General features: G+C 40.3%; 1 protein-coding gene across 2 annotated transcripts; it reads right to left on the reverse strand.

Annotated features, from left to right (window-relative positions):
- Positions 1-222: 222 nt before the first annotated feature.
- Positions 223-19387, reverse strand: LOC129855116 (perilipin-3-like). 2 transcript variants are annotated; one of them, XM_055922454.1, is made up of 8 exons: positions 19273-19387; positions 3678-3772; positions 3179-3374; positions 2997-3076; positions 2011-2362; positions 1417-1778; positions 1078-1293; positions 223-893 (listed from the first exon to the last, which is right to left on the reverse strand). In XM_055922454.1, exons 2-8 carry the CDS (start codon positions 3747-3749, stop codon positions 756-758), a joined length of 1416 nt encoding a protein of 471 aa, XP_055778429.1. In that variant the 5' UTR covers positions 3750-3772; positions 19273-19387; the 3' UTR covers positions 223-755. The 2 variants fall into 2 exon arrangements, with proteins under 2 accessions (XP_055778429.1, XP_055778428.1); XM_055922453.1 differs by having other exon boundaries at positions 19268-19386.
- Positions 19388-19630: the final 243 nt, after the last annotated feature.

Consider the following 19630-nt stretch of genomic DNA (forward strand, 5'->3'; position numbering starts at 1 on the left):
TCAATATCAGCTCCCTACTACAGGTTCTTGGAAAACATGTTTGTGTGTTAATTGGAAAAATAAAAAAAGAACAGCAAAGTACTTCGACTGGAGACAAAATAACCAATTCTAAATATTCACTAGGCAGTACCAACTAACAATGAGTGAAAGATGCAGGTGAATGAAATCCTGTATTATATAAAGAGCTGAAATAGCAAATATAATGGACTACAAGCCCAGGAGGAGAGTCAACAATACTTTATTGACCGTATTAGCAATCAAGAACAACAGCAAGACACCCTTCAGGAGCTTACACATACAGAGGAGAGCACAGAAATGTCACACCAACTTGTCATGACCCCTTTTCGTACATTTTTGGGGATTAATGATCAGTCACATGTGGGGTTTATAAAGCATTTCGTACAGTTAGTGTTACAGAAAAATACAATTAGTTTGTTTTAAATGGTTCCTTAACATTCACAGATTGGAGTGTGATTTACAGCACAAACATGGCCATTTTAGTAGTCATCCCCTTCTGGAGAATATACAAAACAGTATTGTGATTTCCATATGCATGTACCATGTTCAGCATTGGTTTATACTCACAAGTGTGTGTGCAGTAAGTGCGTAGAAAGCACATAATTTACTGCACTGTACAAAACAATGCACACACCATGTCAGCAACATGTTAATCTAAGGCCTCGGTCACTGAAAGCAGATGAAGTGCAAGCCTTTTTGAAGTAATCTACTCCAACCTGTCGGTCCTCAAACCAAGCCTAGGTCGGAGGGCCTTTATCCACAGCCTGCCTGTCCTCCCCCTTCTCAGTGAGCTGGGGTGCAAAAGGTCCCACCAGCCAGTTGAGAGGAGTATTATTGAGCAGATACTCCATTACGCCATCCAGAGAATGTCGCACCTGCGAAAATGTGTCAATCAACATAAATAACCTCAGAGTGATTCATAATTATCTGTTATGATGATGTACATGCAATGTATTGGTTGAAATATTAAGACTATGAATAAATAATGAGAAACCAGCAGCTGGTGTATTCATAATGAATACACACAGGAAAAATGGAGCAACAGAGAGTTTGGTATACCTGTGTTAGATGATAACGGGTCTGCTCCAGGAGGTGGGGTGTGAGTGTGCTAGTGTTGCCCAGAGAGGAGTGCAGTTCTTCAGCTGCTTTCTGTGCATTTGCCAGCTGGTCCTGGACCGCACTGGGCAGGCCCTGGACGCTGGACACCACACCAGAGCAAGCAGACCGCAACTGGTCACTGAGACCACGCACCATCGAGAGTGTTCGCCACTCTAACTGCAACACAAACAATGGCATTTACAGTTAGCTGTGGTTAACTAGACAGTGTTTATTAAGTTCCCCAAGTACATTCATTCCCATGACTACTTTGTCAAAACAGACTAATTTGAGACTCCCTACCGCAGTCTGGTCTTTGGGACCAACCACCTTCCCGCCATCTACTTGTCCATCTTTAGGCTGTTTCTCCTGCCACTCCTTCCAGCGCTGCAGCAGCTGCTCTGGTGCCCCTCCCAGCTGTTGGTTGGTAGCAGCCAGGGTGGAGCGGGTGTTCTCCAGCAGGTCCAAGGTGCTGGTGATCTGGGTTATGGTGGCATATGTGGTGTCTCTGGCATACCGGGCTCTCACCAGGGACTGCTCCAGGGCCCGCTCCTGCACCTTGGAGGATAGCTTGCCCAGACGGATAAAGTAGCTGGGGCTAGAGGGGCTAGAGCCCACCACTGGTGCAGTAGCCACCTCGGCTGTTGCAGGCTCAGCCAAAGCAGCTGAACAGGAAAAAAATGAAGATGATCTATAAAGGATAATTCAGTCTGAGATCAGAGCTACTGATTTTAGTGCCACCCTGTCTACATACACATATCTACACATAAATTAAATGATCACACCATCTTGCAGCTCTAGACCTGACTCAGCAGCACCCACACCAGGGATTGGTTCAAATCCATTTCAGTACAGTCCATTCAGTAGTTACTAGTTCATTTTCTCATTCATACTGACCCAGCTCTCTGTCGCTGAGAGGCAGGATCTGGTCCACCAAGTTCTCAGAGTGGCTGAGGGCCAGGCCCACCCCACTACTGACCATCTGGCCCACACCAGTCCCCATGAATGAGCTGAACCATCCACTGGCTGCTGCTTGGGTCATCTCCACACCCCCAAACACTGCAGCCATCATAGCCCCAGTCATGGTCTCCTTGGCCCCAGCCATGGTTTCCTTGGCCCCGGTCACAGCCCCAGTTATCGACTCCTTTGCCCCCAATACAGCCCCAGTCATGGTGTCCTTGGCTCCAGACATGGCCTCCTTTGCCCCGCTCACAGACTGGTACATCATGCCCACTGTGTCTGAAACCAGCTGTGGGAAAGAAAATATACAGCTCATTAAAAAGTTGTTGTAAATATACGAGGTATTAATTATCTGCAGAAGCAACGGTGACAACCATGGGAAGCCTCAACCATGGCCAGCCTAGACAACATCTGGAAACAACGCACTGTCTGGAAGAAAGAAAAAAAAGAAAAAAAAAGAAATGGACCTCACATGTCGTCTGGACGCCTTTTACTGCAAATGCCTCTGCCGCATACTGGGCATCACATGGTGCAACCACATCCCGAACCACAATACAGCGAAAGACGGACCAACCCTGTCTCCTCCCTTATCAGTGCCTCCTGACTCAGACTATTTGGTGACCTGGCCTGATCAAACCCACCTCTAGAGCCCACCCTCATCCTCAAGGAGCCTTCCCCCAACTGGACACGCCCAAGAGGACGACCTACTCAACCTGAGACAAAAAACCACATCAACCTGGGACCTGACCCAGAATAGGACAGCGTGGAGATCCATATGTTGAGGCGCTATGCTCCAAGCGAAGATTAGTGACTGATGGATGAGATATCAAGTAGTTTACCTGTCTTTTCTTGGGGACTTTAGTCAAATTGGATGCATGAGGAAGCATTGTTGATTAGTCAACATTAGATTTGGATAGTCTCACCTTGTCAGCTGGCTGCTGGAGGATTTGCAGTTTTTCCACCTTGTCTAGTCCCATCATGGCATATTGATTCACCACAGAAACTGCAACAAATTATGAATCAATTCCTAACAAAAAGCGAGCCACTAAAATAAAATAATTTAAAAAATGATGTCTGTCTGTGGTCACTATGCATTAGAACTCACTCTGTGGCTCCAGTCTGTCCAGGAGTGGCTTGGAGCCGGTGGTGGCGGCTGCCCCCAGGGTGCGCACCCCGCTCTCGGCAGCATCCATTACCCCCTTTAGAAGGGGAACGCTGTCCTTAGTGCTGCTGTAGGCGTTGGACACTACGCCACACGCAGAGCTCACCAGGGGGATGCTACCCACACGGGACACAACACTCTGGGAACAAAACACACAATGCTTATAATTTAGCAAGGCTTAAGAGAGAAGAAACAGCCATTGTGCTGCCAATTTCATATTGCATATTTTGTTTGCTTTGTACTGATAACTCAACTCTGCACACAGTTTTTGTGTGTGCATATTACAATTGAGGAGTGCTTGCATATTTCCAATGAATCAACTTTGAGTGCCTATTCTCTGTGAAATATTGAATGCTGGTTTCAAAGTTATCCGTGTACCAGACCCTTCATGAGAGCTGTGTGTTGTAGAGTAAACTACTGTCCCAGTGATGGTGCTCCTCACCTGCTGATCTCCATTAGCTGGCTGGGCTATAGCTGCTGCACTGGGCTCATCAGTCTTCTCACTGTCTGCCATTGTGCAGGATTTTTCTTTAATTTCTGACATGAAATGACTTGGTTAATGAGACAGAAATTTTACTTGCTTCAGAAGACAGAAATGTATTATCCAGCTAAACAACAGCGATGGGATTCATCATTACCCATCTGTTAGAGGACAACCCAGGCATGTTTGCTTCATTTGTCAAACAACAGGATACAGCCAAGATGGAAATGGATAGGGCAGAAATGTAGAATTATTCACGTCACTGGACAGAAGTTGAACTGCGCAAGGATGACTGAAGTCTTGTGGTTTCCAATTATGTCTCCCACAGGAAAAATATTAATATCATTATGATGGAGGCAGATACAGTAATTGTTCATATTACAAACAAACAGTATAGCTCCTCTGCTACAGGTCTATCTGGGCCCATCTCACTGCAGACCAAAGTAATGTAGGCCTTCATTGGGATGTTTGCTGTTATAATAAAGATGTTGCAGTTTGATCATGTGCTTTTTATATTTTACCTGAACAATTTAGGCAAAATTTGTATTTGATGACATCACAATTGAACATGAAAATCCTGCAGAACTTTGTTCATAATGTCATGGTGATTCTGAATGTGTTTGTTATTCAATTGGATGATAACATTTGAACATAGCAACTTTGGTAGAATGTTTGGGCCAAGAATGTGCCAAAGTTGATCCTGAATTCAGTTTTGGTGGCATCAAATTTAAGGCCATTTGAGATCAAGCTGTCTGTACAAAAAGTTGCCTTTTAATTATTATTATTTTTTAATTCAGGAAGTTGATCAGTCTGTACCATTGATGGAACAGGTACATCTTTCTGCAAGACCAACTATTTTCATCTATAGCGGTAAGAACATTTTATTCCTCTGCAGAGGACAGGCCTATAGCTTATTTTTGTGTACTGCTCAATATTCCATGTCCAAAAAGGCACAGATGTAGGATCTCAATTTGGTCACTTTGTTGCTGAGAATTTTTCTGCACAGCAAATGCAAACTTGTAGTCTATTCAAGGTTTAAAAAGGCTTCTAAAGTTTGTAATTTCCACTTTAAAAATGTCAGACTTAATTTGCCCCAGGGTTGTAATATGAGTCCGGTCTCGAGACCACATATTGAGCATATCGGTCTAATTTCTTACCAAGACCAGCGGAGTAAAAAAAAAACAATTATCAGCTTCCATTCAGTCAGCGGATAAAACCGATTCCCCAGGCCAAATATATACACTCCTTTCTTGAAACATTAATATTGTATCGCCTATTGAAACCTGGGATTCCTACTTTACTCGTAACATTACTGTCCTTTACTTTTGTTGAACGATATCCTCAAACTTTGTCTGAATTTAATTGACTTGTTGGTAGGGAAGAGTGGGGGAAATATGCACGCTCACTATTAGTAAAGGGAGACAGGGGGAAATTGTAACAGTATTTATATCTGTTATAGACATGTTTGCGCAGTGTCGAGCCTATTGGGCCATCAGTGTGTGACATGCTCGTGATGCTGAAAGGACAGCAAGCGTAATACCAGCGCACTCATGTAGGTTGGAGTGCACTTTTTGTAAAACACAAAGGGCCAGTGGTGTAGTAGAGGCTATACGCAGATATACGCCATATACACACTTTGTTTTTCAGTGGGCATTGCCTATACTCACTTCTTAATCCCTACTGTTTGCGTATCAAATTAGTGTAGTGGAGGTATACGACTTATTATTTATTAAGGATCCCCTTCCTTGTTTCCAGCAACACCAAGGCAGTTATATACACAATTTAAAATATAACGTTACATTTCATAACACCTTACCCAATAGATTTAGTGTGTTCCCTCAAGCCACTACTCCACTATCACATATTTACAATACAACATCAACGTGTGTGTAGTGATGGATTCTGGGTTCTAACTTCTAAACTTGAAATAGGGTTAATTATCAGGTATTCTATTGAAATATTGAGTACTATGGTTTAGAGGGTTTACACCAGAAGTTAATGGTTATCTGCAGGAGGAAGGTATATGGTGGGTGCAATTAAGCTTGGAATGTACTGAGTGTAGGGAAAACGATCATACGTGGCAGGCATTGATAAGGGGAGAGAGTCTTGGATTAGTGATGAAGGGGCTCAAGGTCAGGTCAGGTCACGTTAAGGGAGAAGGAAAAGTTTATTGCCCGTATCACTTAGTTTCCTGCCTAGCAATAAAGATACAATGTTTAGCGAGAAGGAGGAGACTCCACCCAAAGTGGGGTACATATACCACCACTATAGTAAACATGTTTTTGTCGATTCAGCGGTTCGATCCTTTGGGAAGAATAAACTTGGTCTACGCTTTCATAGTATCCGTCGAGTTCTTACTCTGATAATTAGAACCTAACAGTAGATTGAGTGTCTTATGTGTATATGTGTCTATGTCTCTTCACAGTCCCCGCTGTAGTACAATAGAGAAATGATGCACAAAGTAGCCTAAACAATTGCAAAGCATGTGAAATATATGCATCTGCTTGCAGCACGAATAGCCTAGTTTCAGCAGCATATCACCTGCAGCCAGCATGAGTGCGCAGCTCTCAACTGGTTGTCGCATGGAGCAGCTCACAGAATGACATCGGTAGCCGGTAGGGTAGGAAAGACATTTCAACTTATATCTACCAGTAAATGCTAACTATGGCAACAATGGGTATGCAAACCAGGTATTGAAAAAGTTTCGTTTGTAGGCTATTTGCGATGTGCAATTCAGTCATCATACACTGTTTGTATGAACATTTCTGAAGGCTTTCCCAAAAAACCTTCCCAATTAAATGTTGACCGCAATGCAGGCCTACCTGATAGAATGCTATAAATGCTGATTTGTATCAATGGGGAGGGCATTTGTTTTGCTCAATTGAAATAAGGGACAACTAAAAGCATCTTTATTTTTCCCACATCTCAAATGGTCTCCTGATGTAGTTCAAGGACATCACATTTTTCTTTTAAAATGTTTTTTTAAAGTAGGATTTTGAGAGTGAAAATCAGAAAAATCTTTAGGAAAACTTAGCACGTCACACAGGGCACCTTTCCTTCACACACTTCACTTTCCCTCTTCTCAAGGCACCACTTCATTGGGCCGATGGAAAGACAGCAGTCACATGAAGCATGATGTTAAAGGATAAGCAGTCAATTCACTTAAACAAAATAAGCCAGTATGTCACAATCATAAGAATACAAAAACATAACCATTAGACTAAGCATTTCCGAATTGCAATGTACAACTGTGACTTTCCATTGCAAAACACATTTCACGTTTAGCACAAAGTAACCAGTGATCTAAAGTTTAAATGCAAGAATGTTTTCACACAGTCCCTGTGCCCAAGAAAGCGAAGGTAACCTGCTCAAATGACTATCGCCCCGTAGCACTCACGTTGGTAGACATGAAGTGCTTTGAAAGGCTGGTCATGGCTCACATCAACACCATCATCCCGTAAACCCTAGACCCACTCCAATTCGCATACCGCCCCAAAAGATCCACAGATGACGCAATCTCAATCGCACTCCACACTGCCCTTTCCCACCTGGACAAAAGGAACACCTATGTGAGAATGCTGTTTATTGACTACAGCTCAGCTTACAATACCATATTACCCACAAAGCTCATCACTGAGCTAAGGACCCTGGGACTAAACACCTCACTCCGCAACTTCCTGACGGGCCGCACCCAGGTGGTAAGGGTAGGCAACAACCCATCTGCCACGCTGATCCTCAACACGGGGGCCTCTCAGTGGTGCGTGCTTAGTCCCCTCCTGTACTCCCTGTTCACCCACGACTGTGTGGCCAAGCATGACTCCAACACCATCATTAAGTTTGCTGACCACACAACAGTGGTAGCCCTGATCACCGACAATGATGACACAGCCTATAGGTAAGAGGTCAGAAACCTGGCAATTTGGTGCCACGACAACAACCTCTCCCTCAATGAGAGCAAGACAAAGATGATGATTGTGTACTACAGGAAAAAGAGGTCCAAACAGGCCCCCATTCACGTTGACGGGGCTGTAGTGGAGTGTGTCAAGTTCCTTGGTGACCACATCACCAACAAACTATCATGGTCCAAACACACCAAGACAGCCGTGAAGAGGGCACGACAACACCTTTTCCCCCTCAGGAGACTGAAAAGATTTGGCTTGGGTCCTCAGATCTTCCAAAGGTTCTACAATTGCACCATCGAGAGCATCCTGACCGGTTGCATCACTGCCTGGTATATGGCAACTGCTCAGCCTCCGACCGTAAGGCACTACAGAGGGTAGTGCATACGGCCCAGTACATCACTGGGGCCAAGCTTCCTGCCATCCAGAACCTATATACACACTAGGCGGTGTCAGAGGAAGGACCAAGAAGTTGTCAAAGACTCCAGTCACCGAAGTCAGACTGTTCTCTCTGCTACCACATGGCAAGCGATACCGGAGCACCAGTCTAGGTCCAAAAGACTACTTAACAGCTTCTACCGCCAAGCCATAAGACTACTGAACAATTACTCAAATGGCCACCTTGACTATTTACATTGACCCCCCCCCCCCCTCTCTATTTACCTCTACACCCACACATTGACTCGGTACCGGTACCCCCTGTATATAGCCTCTGTATTGTTATTTTAGTGTTACTTTTTATTTTTTACTTCAGTTTATTTAGTAAATATTTTCTTAACTCTATTTCGTGAACTGCATAGTTGGTTAAGGGCTTGTAAGTAAGCATTTAACGTAAGGTTGTATTCAGCAGATGTGACAAATAACATTTGATTTGACATAAGTTATTTTCAAAAGAGATGGCTAACAGGTAGTGTGCTGCAATAAATAAATTAAACACAGTTCCACTTATCAGATGATGATCATTTGAAAGTTAACTTCTTGTTGAAAGTTATTCTTGAAAAAGGACAAGCTAACAAATTAGCAACACCATTTACTTTGATAACACCTGCTGCAGCCGCTGCAAACTAGCCTACAACAAATGCTAGCTAGCTGGACCGTGGGAAAACTACTGCTTGCTATTGCACAGTGGCCTGTTGGCCTTCGAGAATGCAGAAGTTCCCATAGGTTTTTGTAAAAGTGGTCCCACTTATTAGAAGTCAATGTGATTGGTTGATACCCCTAATATAGTTGAATGGCCGATGCCCTCTATCAAGCATCTGTTGGCCTAGCCAATGGCTGACTTACCTTGCTAGATTTATCTGCCTAGAGACCACCAAAGAAAAAATATTAAAATCAGGATTTTTTCTCTTCAGTGTTAACCCTTTCCTTTCTAACAAATTGAAGATATTAAAATCAGAACATCTTTGGGGAAAAAACATTTGTATTATTTTATAGATCCTTAACCTTTCTCTGAAAGCGTAGAAGTCCCTCATTGTTCCCCACTGTGTTCGGGTTAGTAATAATTCGTAGAGTGGCTCTATTTGCCTCCAGGATGCATTTTTTTCACCATTCTGAATGTCTAAAGAATCCATATGTTCTTCTGAATTATGAACACAGAAATACTGGACATTTTTCCTCTTATTATGGTGGCGATTTGACCAAATTACATTCATAGTCTTGAATTGGACTCGCATTTTTCTGGTCTCGGTCTTGACTTGGTCTCGGACCCCCTCTGGTCTTGGTCTTGACTCGGTCTCACTTTAGGTGGTCTCGAACACAACACTGATTTGCCCTAATGAAAGATGTATCAACACCTACAAAAAAATGCCCATTAATTATAATCCACATAATTTAAACTTCCTGTTGCTGCAGGATAATTTTCTGCTGTAGCAAACTTGCTCAAATTAAGATCCTACATCTGTATGGTGATCTGCTGTTGTTTTGCCTTGTCTTTACTTTTTGGTTATGGAATGTCAGAAGTCATTGATATGTCATTGAGGTGTAACTTATATACAGAGTAGAGGTCAACCGATTAATCAGAATGGCCGATTAATTAGGGCCGATTTCAAGTTTTCATAACAATCGGTAATCGCCATTTTTGGCCACCGATTATGGCCGATTACATTGCGCTCCATGAGGAGACTGCGTGGCAGGCTGACTGCCTGTTATGCGGGTGCAGCAAGGAGCCAAGGTAAGGTGCTAGCTGGCATTAAACGTATCTTATAAAAAACAATCAATCTTAACATAATCACTAGTTAACTACACATGGTTGATGATATTACTAGTTTATCTAGCTTGTCCTGCGTTGCATATAATCGATGCGGTGCCTGTTAATTTATCATTGAATCACAGCCTACTTCGCCAAATGGGTGATGATTTAACAAGCGCATTCGCGAAAAAAAGCACTGTTGTTGCACCAATGTACCAATGTACCTAACCATAAACATCAACGCCTTTCTTAAAATCAATACACAAGTATATATTTTTTAACTTGCATATTTAGTTAAAAGAAATTTATGTTAGCAGGCAATATTAACTAGGGAAATTGTGTCACTTCTCTTGCGTTCACTGAACGCAGAGTCAGGGTATATGCAGCAGTTTCGGCCGCCTGGCTTGTTGCAAACTAATTTGCCAGAATTGTACATAATTATGACATAACATTGAAGGTTGTGCAATGTAACAGCAATATTTAGACTTATGGATGCCACCCGTTAGATAAAATACGGAACGGTTCCGTATTTCACTGAAAGAATAAACGTTTTGCAGAACGGCGCAAAGTTCTGTATCCAATTTTCAAAGAAAACAGATTAAAAGCGAAACGAGTAGCTCTCGTCGTTGATAAACTATATATTGATAACCAGTTGTTCAGAGACACAAAGACTACTCCATGGTTATTTTAAAATTTACAAAATTCTCATAGACGAGGAAAATAAACACAATTCAAGCCCGGTTACTGATTGTAACAATACAACAAAAAATATAGCTTTTTTATAAATCTTCACATATAACTAATTGAACACACAACCACTATTTTTACACAGTGAAGATAAAAACTAAGTAAACAGAAGGCACAGTATGTGTGGATGGTATGGTTTGTGTTTATTTTATTTTTTTAATCTTATTTGTTATGTTTGGAAAGTTGAGTGAGTGAGTAATGAAATGGTTGCATATCCCAGAGCCAATGTATTGCTGTGAGCCGGGTATGAGAGGGCTTTCAATGTTGTTCAGATGATGGATATACTTTTATAATGAATTATACGTCTTATTTATTTATTGTCCTATCATGGAAAACTACATTTTTTTTATCTTAATAAATTATATCTAATTATTATCCTATTTTAATGCTACTGTCTATGGCCCTATACCCTAGACACCCACCTGAATGACCCAGATATTAAGGAGAAGTCCCTAACTGTTTTATGTGCTCGCTGTAAGCGGTCTATATGCAGCTAAAATGAGGTCAGAGACCAAGAGCAGCACTGCCCCCTCAAGATTCTGAGCCTGCTTGGCAGGGTTGGTCCTGCAAAGCCAAAGCCCCCTAAAGGGAGAGGAAAATATACAAGGAATTTCTCAAAGCTGCTAATGAGAACCTTGACGACCTTGTACCTAGCCGGTGGGGATTCCGGTGGGGTACCCCCACCCAGGCAGTGGCAGTGCTGGCAACACTAGCTGCAGTAACCCATGGGGAGGGGGTCACACTCGGACATTCAGAGAGGGGGTATATTATTGTGGCCCTGGTGGCACAGAATCAAGGTCGGACTGCATGGAGATGCGTGGGGACATGGTCATGACTGGTGGCCGTATTGTGGGTGTTTCTTTCAGGAATAGGGTGTACATTTGACGGCCATTATCTAGGATATGACAATGGTAAATAAATTTCAATTTTTGCTTATTTTTTTGCGCGGTCTTGCAGGCCTTCTCATGCAGCTGCAACTGCAATGGCATTTGGAAATCATGACCCATCTTGAGTTGGGCTCTGGGATGGTGCAACTATTGAGAAAGTGAGCTTATGGTTGTGTGGGGGTAAGGGCTGAGTGTGTATGTGTGTATCCCACAACTGTTGCGAAAGAAGAAGTAAAAGATGTAAGGTACAATAGAGGATGATCCACAGCTATATATAATACAAATCGAGGTGACGGCAATGGAAATGCATATGGCAATTGATTTACTTCAATTCGGTAAATGGAACTGTATGCTCTTTTCAAAGAATGGATCCCAGTCGGTTCAGGGCTATGGGATACAGGGGGTCGAGGGTGGTCTGCCGGGCATTGGGATGACAAGCCATCTCGAGATGAGGCCTTTTAGCGGGTGGAATAGTAGGGACCAATTGGAGGTTTACTTAGTAGAAATGCAAATATCATGGTACAACTATATAGACACTCAATCATTATGTTACTTTTTAATAGTACGTTTACAAAAATATATTCTGATTAAAAGAATGAAAGGTGTGTCTCATGGTAAGTGGTGAAATAAGTATAGCCAGTTACAATTGTAATGGCTTAGCAGATAATAAGAAAAGACGATCAGTATTTACCTGGCTAAAAGAGAAGGATTATAATATTTATTGTTTACAGGAAACCCATTCAACAGTTTTAGATGAAGTTTTGTGGAAAAAGAACTGGGTGGGCAAAATATATTTCTCCCATGGGCAAAGAAATTCAAAAGGGGTGATGATCTTAATTAACAATAATTTTGATCCAAATGTGCAAATTGTCCAAACAGATCCTCAAGGTAGATGGATTATTTTAAATATGTTATTGGACAATAAACAAATATGGCTTGTTAACCTATACGGTCCGAATAATGATGATCCAAGCTTCTTTGAAAATATATATAAGAACTTATCAACTCTACAAGCAACACTAGACTCTATTATTATAATGGGAGATTTTAATACGGTCTTAAATAGCTCTATAGACCGGAAAGGAAATCACACTACAAATTATCACCCTCAGGCACTTAAGGAAATCATGAATGTCATGGATATATTGGAATTAGTGGATATATGGAGACTTAAATACCCTGATTTAGTGAGATATACATGGCGGAGGCTGAATCAAGCTAGTCATCTTGACTACTTTCTTATTCCATTCTCTCTGGCACCAAAAGTTAAAAAAGTGTTGATAGGGGATAGAATGCGGTCGGATCATCACATAATTGGCATATATATTTCTCTTACAGAATTTCCACGTGGGCGAGGATATTGGAAATTTAATCAAAGTCTACTAGATGATAAATTGTTTAGAACTAGGACAGAAGATTTTATAACTGACTTTTTCAGACATAACATAGGTACAGCAGATCCCCTTATTGTATGGGCCTCTTTTAAGTGTGCCTTTAGAGGCCATGCAATTCAGTACTCATCTATAAAACAAAAGCAATTTAGATCAAAAGAGTCCATATTAACAAAGGAAATTGAAGGACTAACAGTACAGTTAGATAGCAATAAAAACGGTACCATAGAGGCACAGAATAATTTAGAGGAAAAACAAAAAGAAATGGAGGAACTTATTCAAGAAAGATCCAGTGTAATATATTATAAAAATAAAGCGAACTGGATGGAATATGGGGAAAAATGCACCAAATTCTTTTTCAATCTTCAATATAGAAATGCTACCAAAAAAAATGTATTAAAACTTGTGACAAATGATGGAGTCACGCATGATTCACCAAATGATATTTTGAAAGAGGAAGTAAAGTACTTTAAGAATATGTTTTCGTTTCAGGCTCCTCCATCTCCACTAACTGAAACTAATTGTATGGATTTTTTTCCTATTAATAATGTAAAATTAACATCTGAACAGAAAGACTCATGTGAAGGCCAAATTACAGAGGAGGAACTGCTTGTTGCAATTGGGGCCTTTAAAGATGGGAAAACTCCAGGGCTGGATGGCATACCAGTGGAAGTATACAAAACGTTTTTTGATATACTCAAAGGACCATTATTAACTTGTTTTAACCACTCCTATATAAATGGTAGATTATCAGACACACAACAAGAAGGTCTGATATCGTTATTACTGAAACAGGACCCAAGTGGTATATATAAAGATCCAGTCCAATTAAAAAATTGGAGACCTCTTACACTTCAGTGTTGTGATGCAAAAATCCTAGCAAAATGCTTGGCGCATAGAATAAAAAAAGTTTTGTCAGATATTATTCATCCTAATCAGACAGGTTTTTTACATGGACGATACATTGGAGATAATATAAGGCAAGTACTGGAAACAATAGAACACTATGAGATATCGGGGACACCAGGCCTGGTTTTCATAGCTGATTTTGAAAAGGCTTTTGATAAAGTACGACTGGAGTTTATATATAAATGCCTAGAATATTTCAATTTTGGGGAATCTCTTATAAAATGGGTTAAAATTATGTATAGTAACCCTAGGTGTAAAATAGTAAATAATGGCTACATCTCAGAAAGTTTTAAACTATCTAGAGGAGTAAAACAAGGTTGTCCACTATCGGCATATCTATTTATTATTGCCATCGAAATGTTAGCTGTTAAAATTAGATCAAACATTAATATTAAAGGATTAGAAATCCATGGCTTAAAAACTAAGGTGTCATTGTACGCTGATGATTCATGTTTTCTTTTAAAACCACAACTAGAGTCTCTCCAGGGCCTCATAGAGGATCTAGATACCTTTGCTATCCTCTCTGGATTAAAACCAAATTATGATAAATGTACCATATTACGTATTGGATCACTAAAAAATACACATTTTATATTGCCATGTAGTTTACCAATTAAATGGTCTGACGGAGATGTGGACATACTCGATATAAAAATCCCAAAAGAAAGAAATGATCTCACTCCAATAAATTTTTATAGAAAGTTAGCAAAAATAGATAAGATCTTGCTACCATGGAAAGGAAAATACCTGTCTATTTGTGGAAAAATCACCCTAATTAACTCTTTAGTCATATCACAGTTTACCTATTTGCTTATGGTTTTGCCTACACCTAGTGACCTGTTTTTTAAATTATATGAACAAAAAATATTCAATTTTATTTGGAACGGCAAGCCAGATAAAATTAAAAGGGCCTATTTATATAACGAATATGAATTCGGAGGGCAGATATTATTAAATATTAAAGCATTAGACCTCTCACTAAAGGCATCGGTCATACAAAAGTTATACTTAAATCCAAACTGGTTCTCTAGTAAACTGGTACGAATGTCTCATCCTATGTTCAAGAAGGGCCTTTTTCCCTTTATTCAGATTACACCTGCTCATTTTCGGTTGTTTGAAAAGGAAATGATCTCCAAAATATCCTTATTCTTTAAACAAGCCTTAGAAAGTTGGTTGCAATTTCAGTTTAATCCACCTGAAAGGACGGAACAAATAGTACAACAAATATTGTGGTTAAATTCAAATATAATAATTGATAAAAAAACTGTATTTATCAAAGAAATGTTTAAAAAAGGTATAATTTTTGTGAATGATATCATAAATAGGACTGGTGGAGTTATGTCACACATGCAGCTAACACAGACATATGGAAAAGTCTGCTCTACCCAAAATTACAACCAATTAATTGCAGCATTACCACAAAAATGGAAGAGGCAAGTAGAAGGGGAAAAAAGTAAGGAACTTGTATGTCGGCCCTGTATTAAAGAACAAAAATGGTTAAAGAAAAGTGTGATAAATAAAAACATATACCAATTTCATTTAAGGACCAAAAAACTAACAGCTGTGCCATACAAATTGCAAAATAGTTGGGAAGAGATTTTCGATGTACCCATTCCATGGCACATGGTTTATGAATTGATACGCAAAACAACGCCGGATTCAAAACTTCGAATTTTTCAATATAAATTACTGTACAAAATTCTTGCAACTAATAGAATGTTATATATATGGGGTATACAATCTTCCCAGCTCTGCAGATTCTGTTGTGAGGAGGCAGAGTCATTAGATCATTTATTTTGGTATTGTCCATATGTAGCTCGTTTTTGGTCACAGGTCCAGGAATGGCTGAAGAATTGCAACATTTGCCTAAAACTAACGCTACAGATAGCAATACTGGGGGATTTGAAAAGCCATAGTCAATCAATCAATAATATAATAATTATTTTGGCAAAGATGTTTATTTTTAATTTACAATCTGTAGAAGCTATGAGAATAGGAAGGTTCAGGTCTTTTGTGAAGCATCACAGCACAGTTGAGAAATGTATGGCAAATAGAAATCCGAAATGGATGATGTTGGAAGATAGATGGGAGGGGTTGGGTGGAGCTGAAGGGTGGGACTAATAACAAGATAAACAATATAGGGCATACGGGATCTGTGAAATGTGTATAGGTGCGGAGCTTTTGTGAAATAGCACAGTTACAAGTGGAAATAAAATTGGATGGACAACAGAAATAGAGGAAGGACTAAGAACAAATAAGAGAGAACTATTGTAAAGTGGACTGTGTCTGTAAGATAGGTATAAGATGTAGAAATTGAAGGTAAAAGCAGAAGTGTTTATAAGTTTACTCCAATTGGGGGATTGGTGGTAGGGTCGCGGGGAATAATAATAAAGGCATATTCTTTAAAAAAGTATGTATGTCTATATAGGTATGTGTATGTATATATGTGTATATGTATGCATACGTGTATGGATATATATATTTACCCAAAAAAATATGGGGGAATGGAAATGATGCAGACAATTACATTGGAAGCAACATTCTTTCCGCAATACTAAGCTGATCCTCCCCTAAAAAAAAAAAAAAGAAAAAAAAAAAAGAATAAACGTTTTGTTTTCGAAATTATCGTTTCCCGATTTGACCATAATAATGACCTACGGCTCATATTTCTGTGTGTTATTATATTATAATTAAGTCTATGATTTGATAGAGCAGTCTGACTGAACAGTGGTAGGCAGCAGCATGCTCGTAAGCATCCATTCAAACAGCACTTTACTGCGTTTGCCAGCAGCTCTTCGCAATGCTTCAAGCATGTTTATGGCTGTTTGTGACTTCAAGCCTATCAACTCCCGAGATTAGGCTTGCAATACTAAAAGTACCTATTAGAACATCCAATAGTCAAAGGTATATGAAATACAAATGGTAGAGAGAGAAATAGTCCTATAATAACTACAACCTAAAACTTCTTACCTGGGAATATTGAAGACTCATGTTAAAAGGAACCACCAGCTTTCATATGTTTTCAAGTTCTGAGCAAGCAACTTAAAAGTTAGCTTTTTTACATGGCACATATTGCACTTTTACTTTCTTCTCCAACACTTTGTTTTTGCATTATTTAAACTAAATTGAACATGTTTCATTATTTATTTGAGACTAAATTGATTTTATTGATGTATTATATTAAGTTAAAATAAAAGTGTTCATTCAGTATTGTTGTAATTGTCATTATTACAAATATATATACATTTAAAAAAAAAAAAAAAAAATTATAAATCAGACGATTAATCGGTATCGGCTTTTTTTGGTCCTCCAATAATCGGTATCGGCGTTGAAAAAAATTATAAATCGGTCGACCTCTAATACAGAGATGCCAAAATCTTTGGACATCACTATATCCAATTGCCATAGAGACAGTGGACAAACAGTATTCTGTCACACAAATCTTATCTTTTCAAAGCAACATCACAAAGCAATTTCAAATCCCTATTGATAGTTTTTATTACAACCGCAATATGGATGTGTAATTTTCATGTCAAACTGATACTGTGGCAGCACCCAGCCCCGTGGCTCTGGACCCTGGCCCTGTTCAGCAGGCCTCACTGACCCTCACCTACGTGGGCACAGTCAACCTGCCACCCACCTCAGAGCAGGCTCCTAAAGTAAAGGTGGAGGAGACCCATATCAGATACGTGGACACAATGAAGGATCTTCCAGATTCCTCCTCTCTCATCAGCCATGAGAGCTCTATAAAGGTTCTGAAGGTACAGTCAGGGGCTCCTGGGAACCATAAACTTCCCTCAGGCTCCTGACCAGGCGTCACCCCCACAGCAGTCCAAGAACAGCCCTCTACTGTGCCTACTCCAGGCCGTTTCTGTTGCAGCTGAAGGAGGAAGTTGGGCACCCCCTGGGCTCCTCCCCTTAGCAGGCCCCTCTCCTGCTGCTCTCCCCTTCACTTATGGTCCATGGCAGGCACCTGTCTTCAGTCACCCAGCAGAGCGCTACAACCAGAAGGAGTACTGGCAGAGGTGCATGCAGTACTACCAGCATCTGTCTGATCAGGAGAGGTGGAACCAGGTCTGCTACTACATGGACCTGATGCGCAGAGCAGAGTTTGCCCATACGAGAGAGTTCTACATACACATACTGATGCAGCTGAGGAAGAGGAAGGCCCAGTCTGGACCCGACCATGCTGAGGGTGTGGACAGGGCAGCTGAGCATCCTACCAGCAGGCAGCTTATAAAACCCACTGAGGAGTTGGTCTGCCCTGATAACATCCTGAAGAGGCTTACTTCCATTCTATGAGTGATGGAGCTGGCCAAAAACATGGGCCTCCTGCCTGCCTCAGACTCCGAGGCATCCAAAACATGCTCTGATTGACTGATGTGATTGAACTGACTAGACTCCCATTGAACTGATTTCACATTTAACTGTGTTTCTTATATTCGTAATACTTGGTCAGTATTAATACATATATTAAGCATCTAAACCGAAATTAGTAAAAAAAAATTGTCACTGTGTGTAGGCCTACTCTTCTCTCATTCTTAGTGAAGGTAACATGAATGGAGAGGAGACTAGTTTGGTATGATAATACAGTTCAGTGCTCCTGGGTCAAGGTCACGACTGAAGCTATAAACAGAACAAACATAGCTGGAAATACAACAGACAGACTAAATGTAGGCATACTTGTTTAGAACTGAAATGATCGACAGTGAGATCTTCACTTACACTGTGACACCACTGGAGCAAAGTCTGTGTCTCTCATATCTGATAACAAGCAACAGATAAAGAGAAATATAATACTAGAGCAATATATTTTAATAACTGTGACAAGCTTTGCAACTAATACCAAACAGTTGGAGGGGGGAATTGACATTATTTTGCATTGAAGTTCTACACCTTCAAACAACCACATCCTGGTGAGTGTTCAATCTACTATCAAAAAGCACTCTCTGTGACCCCTGCAGCTAGTAGGGCAGGCCTAAATGGCAAGCACGTTAGTATGCCAGCAGTGAAACACTGACTGATTGTATGAAGAAAGACTTGGGCCCCAGCCATAGCCCATATATATATATAAAGGTCCCAGGCATAGAAGTGAATGGTCCTAGCAGCCTACAACATTACGAGTCCAGATCTAGACTCATCATGTACAGTTATGCCAAGTGAAAGTATGAAAAATACTATTTTACCAAGAAGAAAATAATAAGAGGTCTGCACTGAGTGGCCATTTGCAAATTTGCTGCTGTTTTGAAAGATGGTTCAGCTGAACTTTCCCCCACAAGAGGAATTTTCCTAGTACTGTAATAATATTAACATCGTCTTTGGGAAATAACTTTTGAGTCATGTAACTTGATTAACTTCTGTCGAAATAGGCATCTAAACAGGCACTTAGGCAGACATCTAATATTACAGTAGAGTTTGTTAGTAAGCAAGCTAGTAGTCACGAAACGTGGCGATGTCTTCAAATTACTACAATTGTCATGCTTTTTAAAATATATGTTTGTCGCTATAAGTTGTAATTGTATTTACTGACCTCACCGATCGTATGCTCCTGTCCTCCTTTTATCTGGCTGCGAAGTTAAGACGAACTAGCTGTGTCCTGACCTAGCCCTCTTGACAGCACAATTGCAACACATGATGGCTTAGGAAAGGCAGGGTTGTCCAATTGTCCAGGAAAGTTAACCAATCACAGTAAACTGAAACCAAACTAGCTACAGTAGCCAATGAATGTTGTTTGCTTATATGAAGCAATGTAGGCTAACAATTATGATATCAATAGTTGTGCCTCTATGATGATGGTAATATATTTTTGAATATCCACAGCCATTTGTCTATAATGTCTGTGAATGTATATTTATGTAAGTGTTGTGTTCATGTCATAATTGACGAGGAGACT

The sequence above is a fragment of the Salvelinus fontinalis genome, chromosome 5 (assembly GCF_029448725.1).
Source record: "Salvelinus fontinalis isolate EN_2023a chromosome 5, ASM2944872v1, whole genome shotgun sequence".
NCBI classification, from domain to species: Eukaryota; Metazoa; Chordata; class Actinopteri; order Salmoniformes; family Salmonidae; genus Salvelinus; species Salvelinus fontinalis.

Bases quoted from the DNA above. Each gene is read 5' to 3' on its own strand.
- LOC129855116 (XM_055922454.1), bottom strand. From the start codon at position 3,749: ATGGCAGACAGTGAGAAGACTGATGAGCCCAGTGCAGCAGCTATAGCC. The intron at 3,077-3,178 runs GTGAGTTCTAAT...AATTTGTTGCAG, and splicing joins GGACAGACTGGAGCCACAGA to TTTCTGTGGTGAATCAATAT. The intron at 1,294-1,416 runs GTAGGGAGTCTC...TTTGTGTTGCAG, and splicing joins GTCCCAAAGACCAGACTGCG to TTAGAGTGGCGAACACTCTC.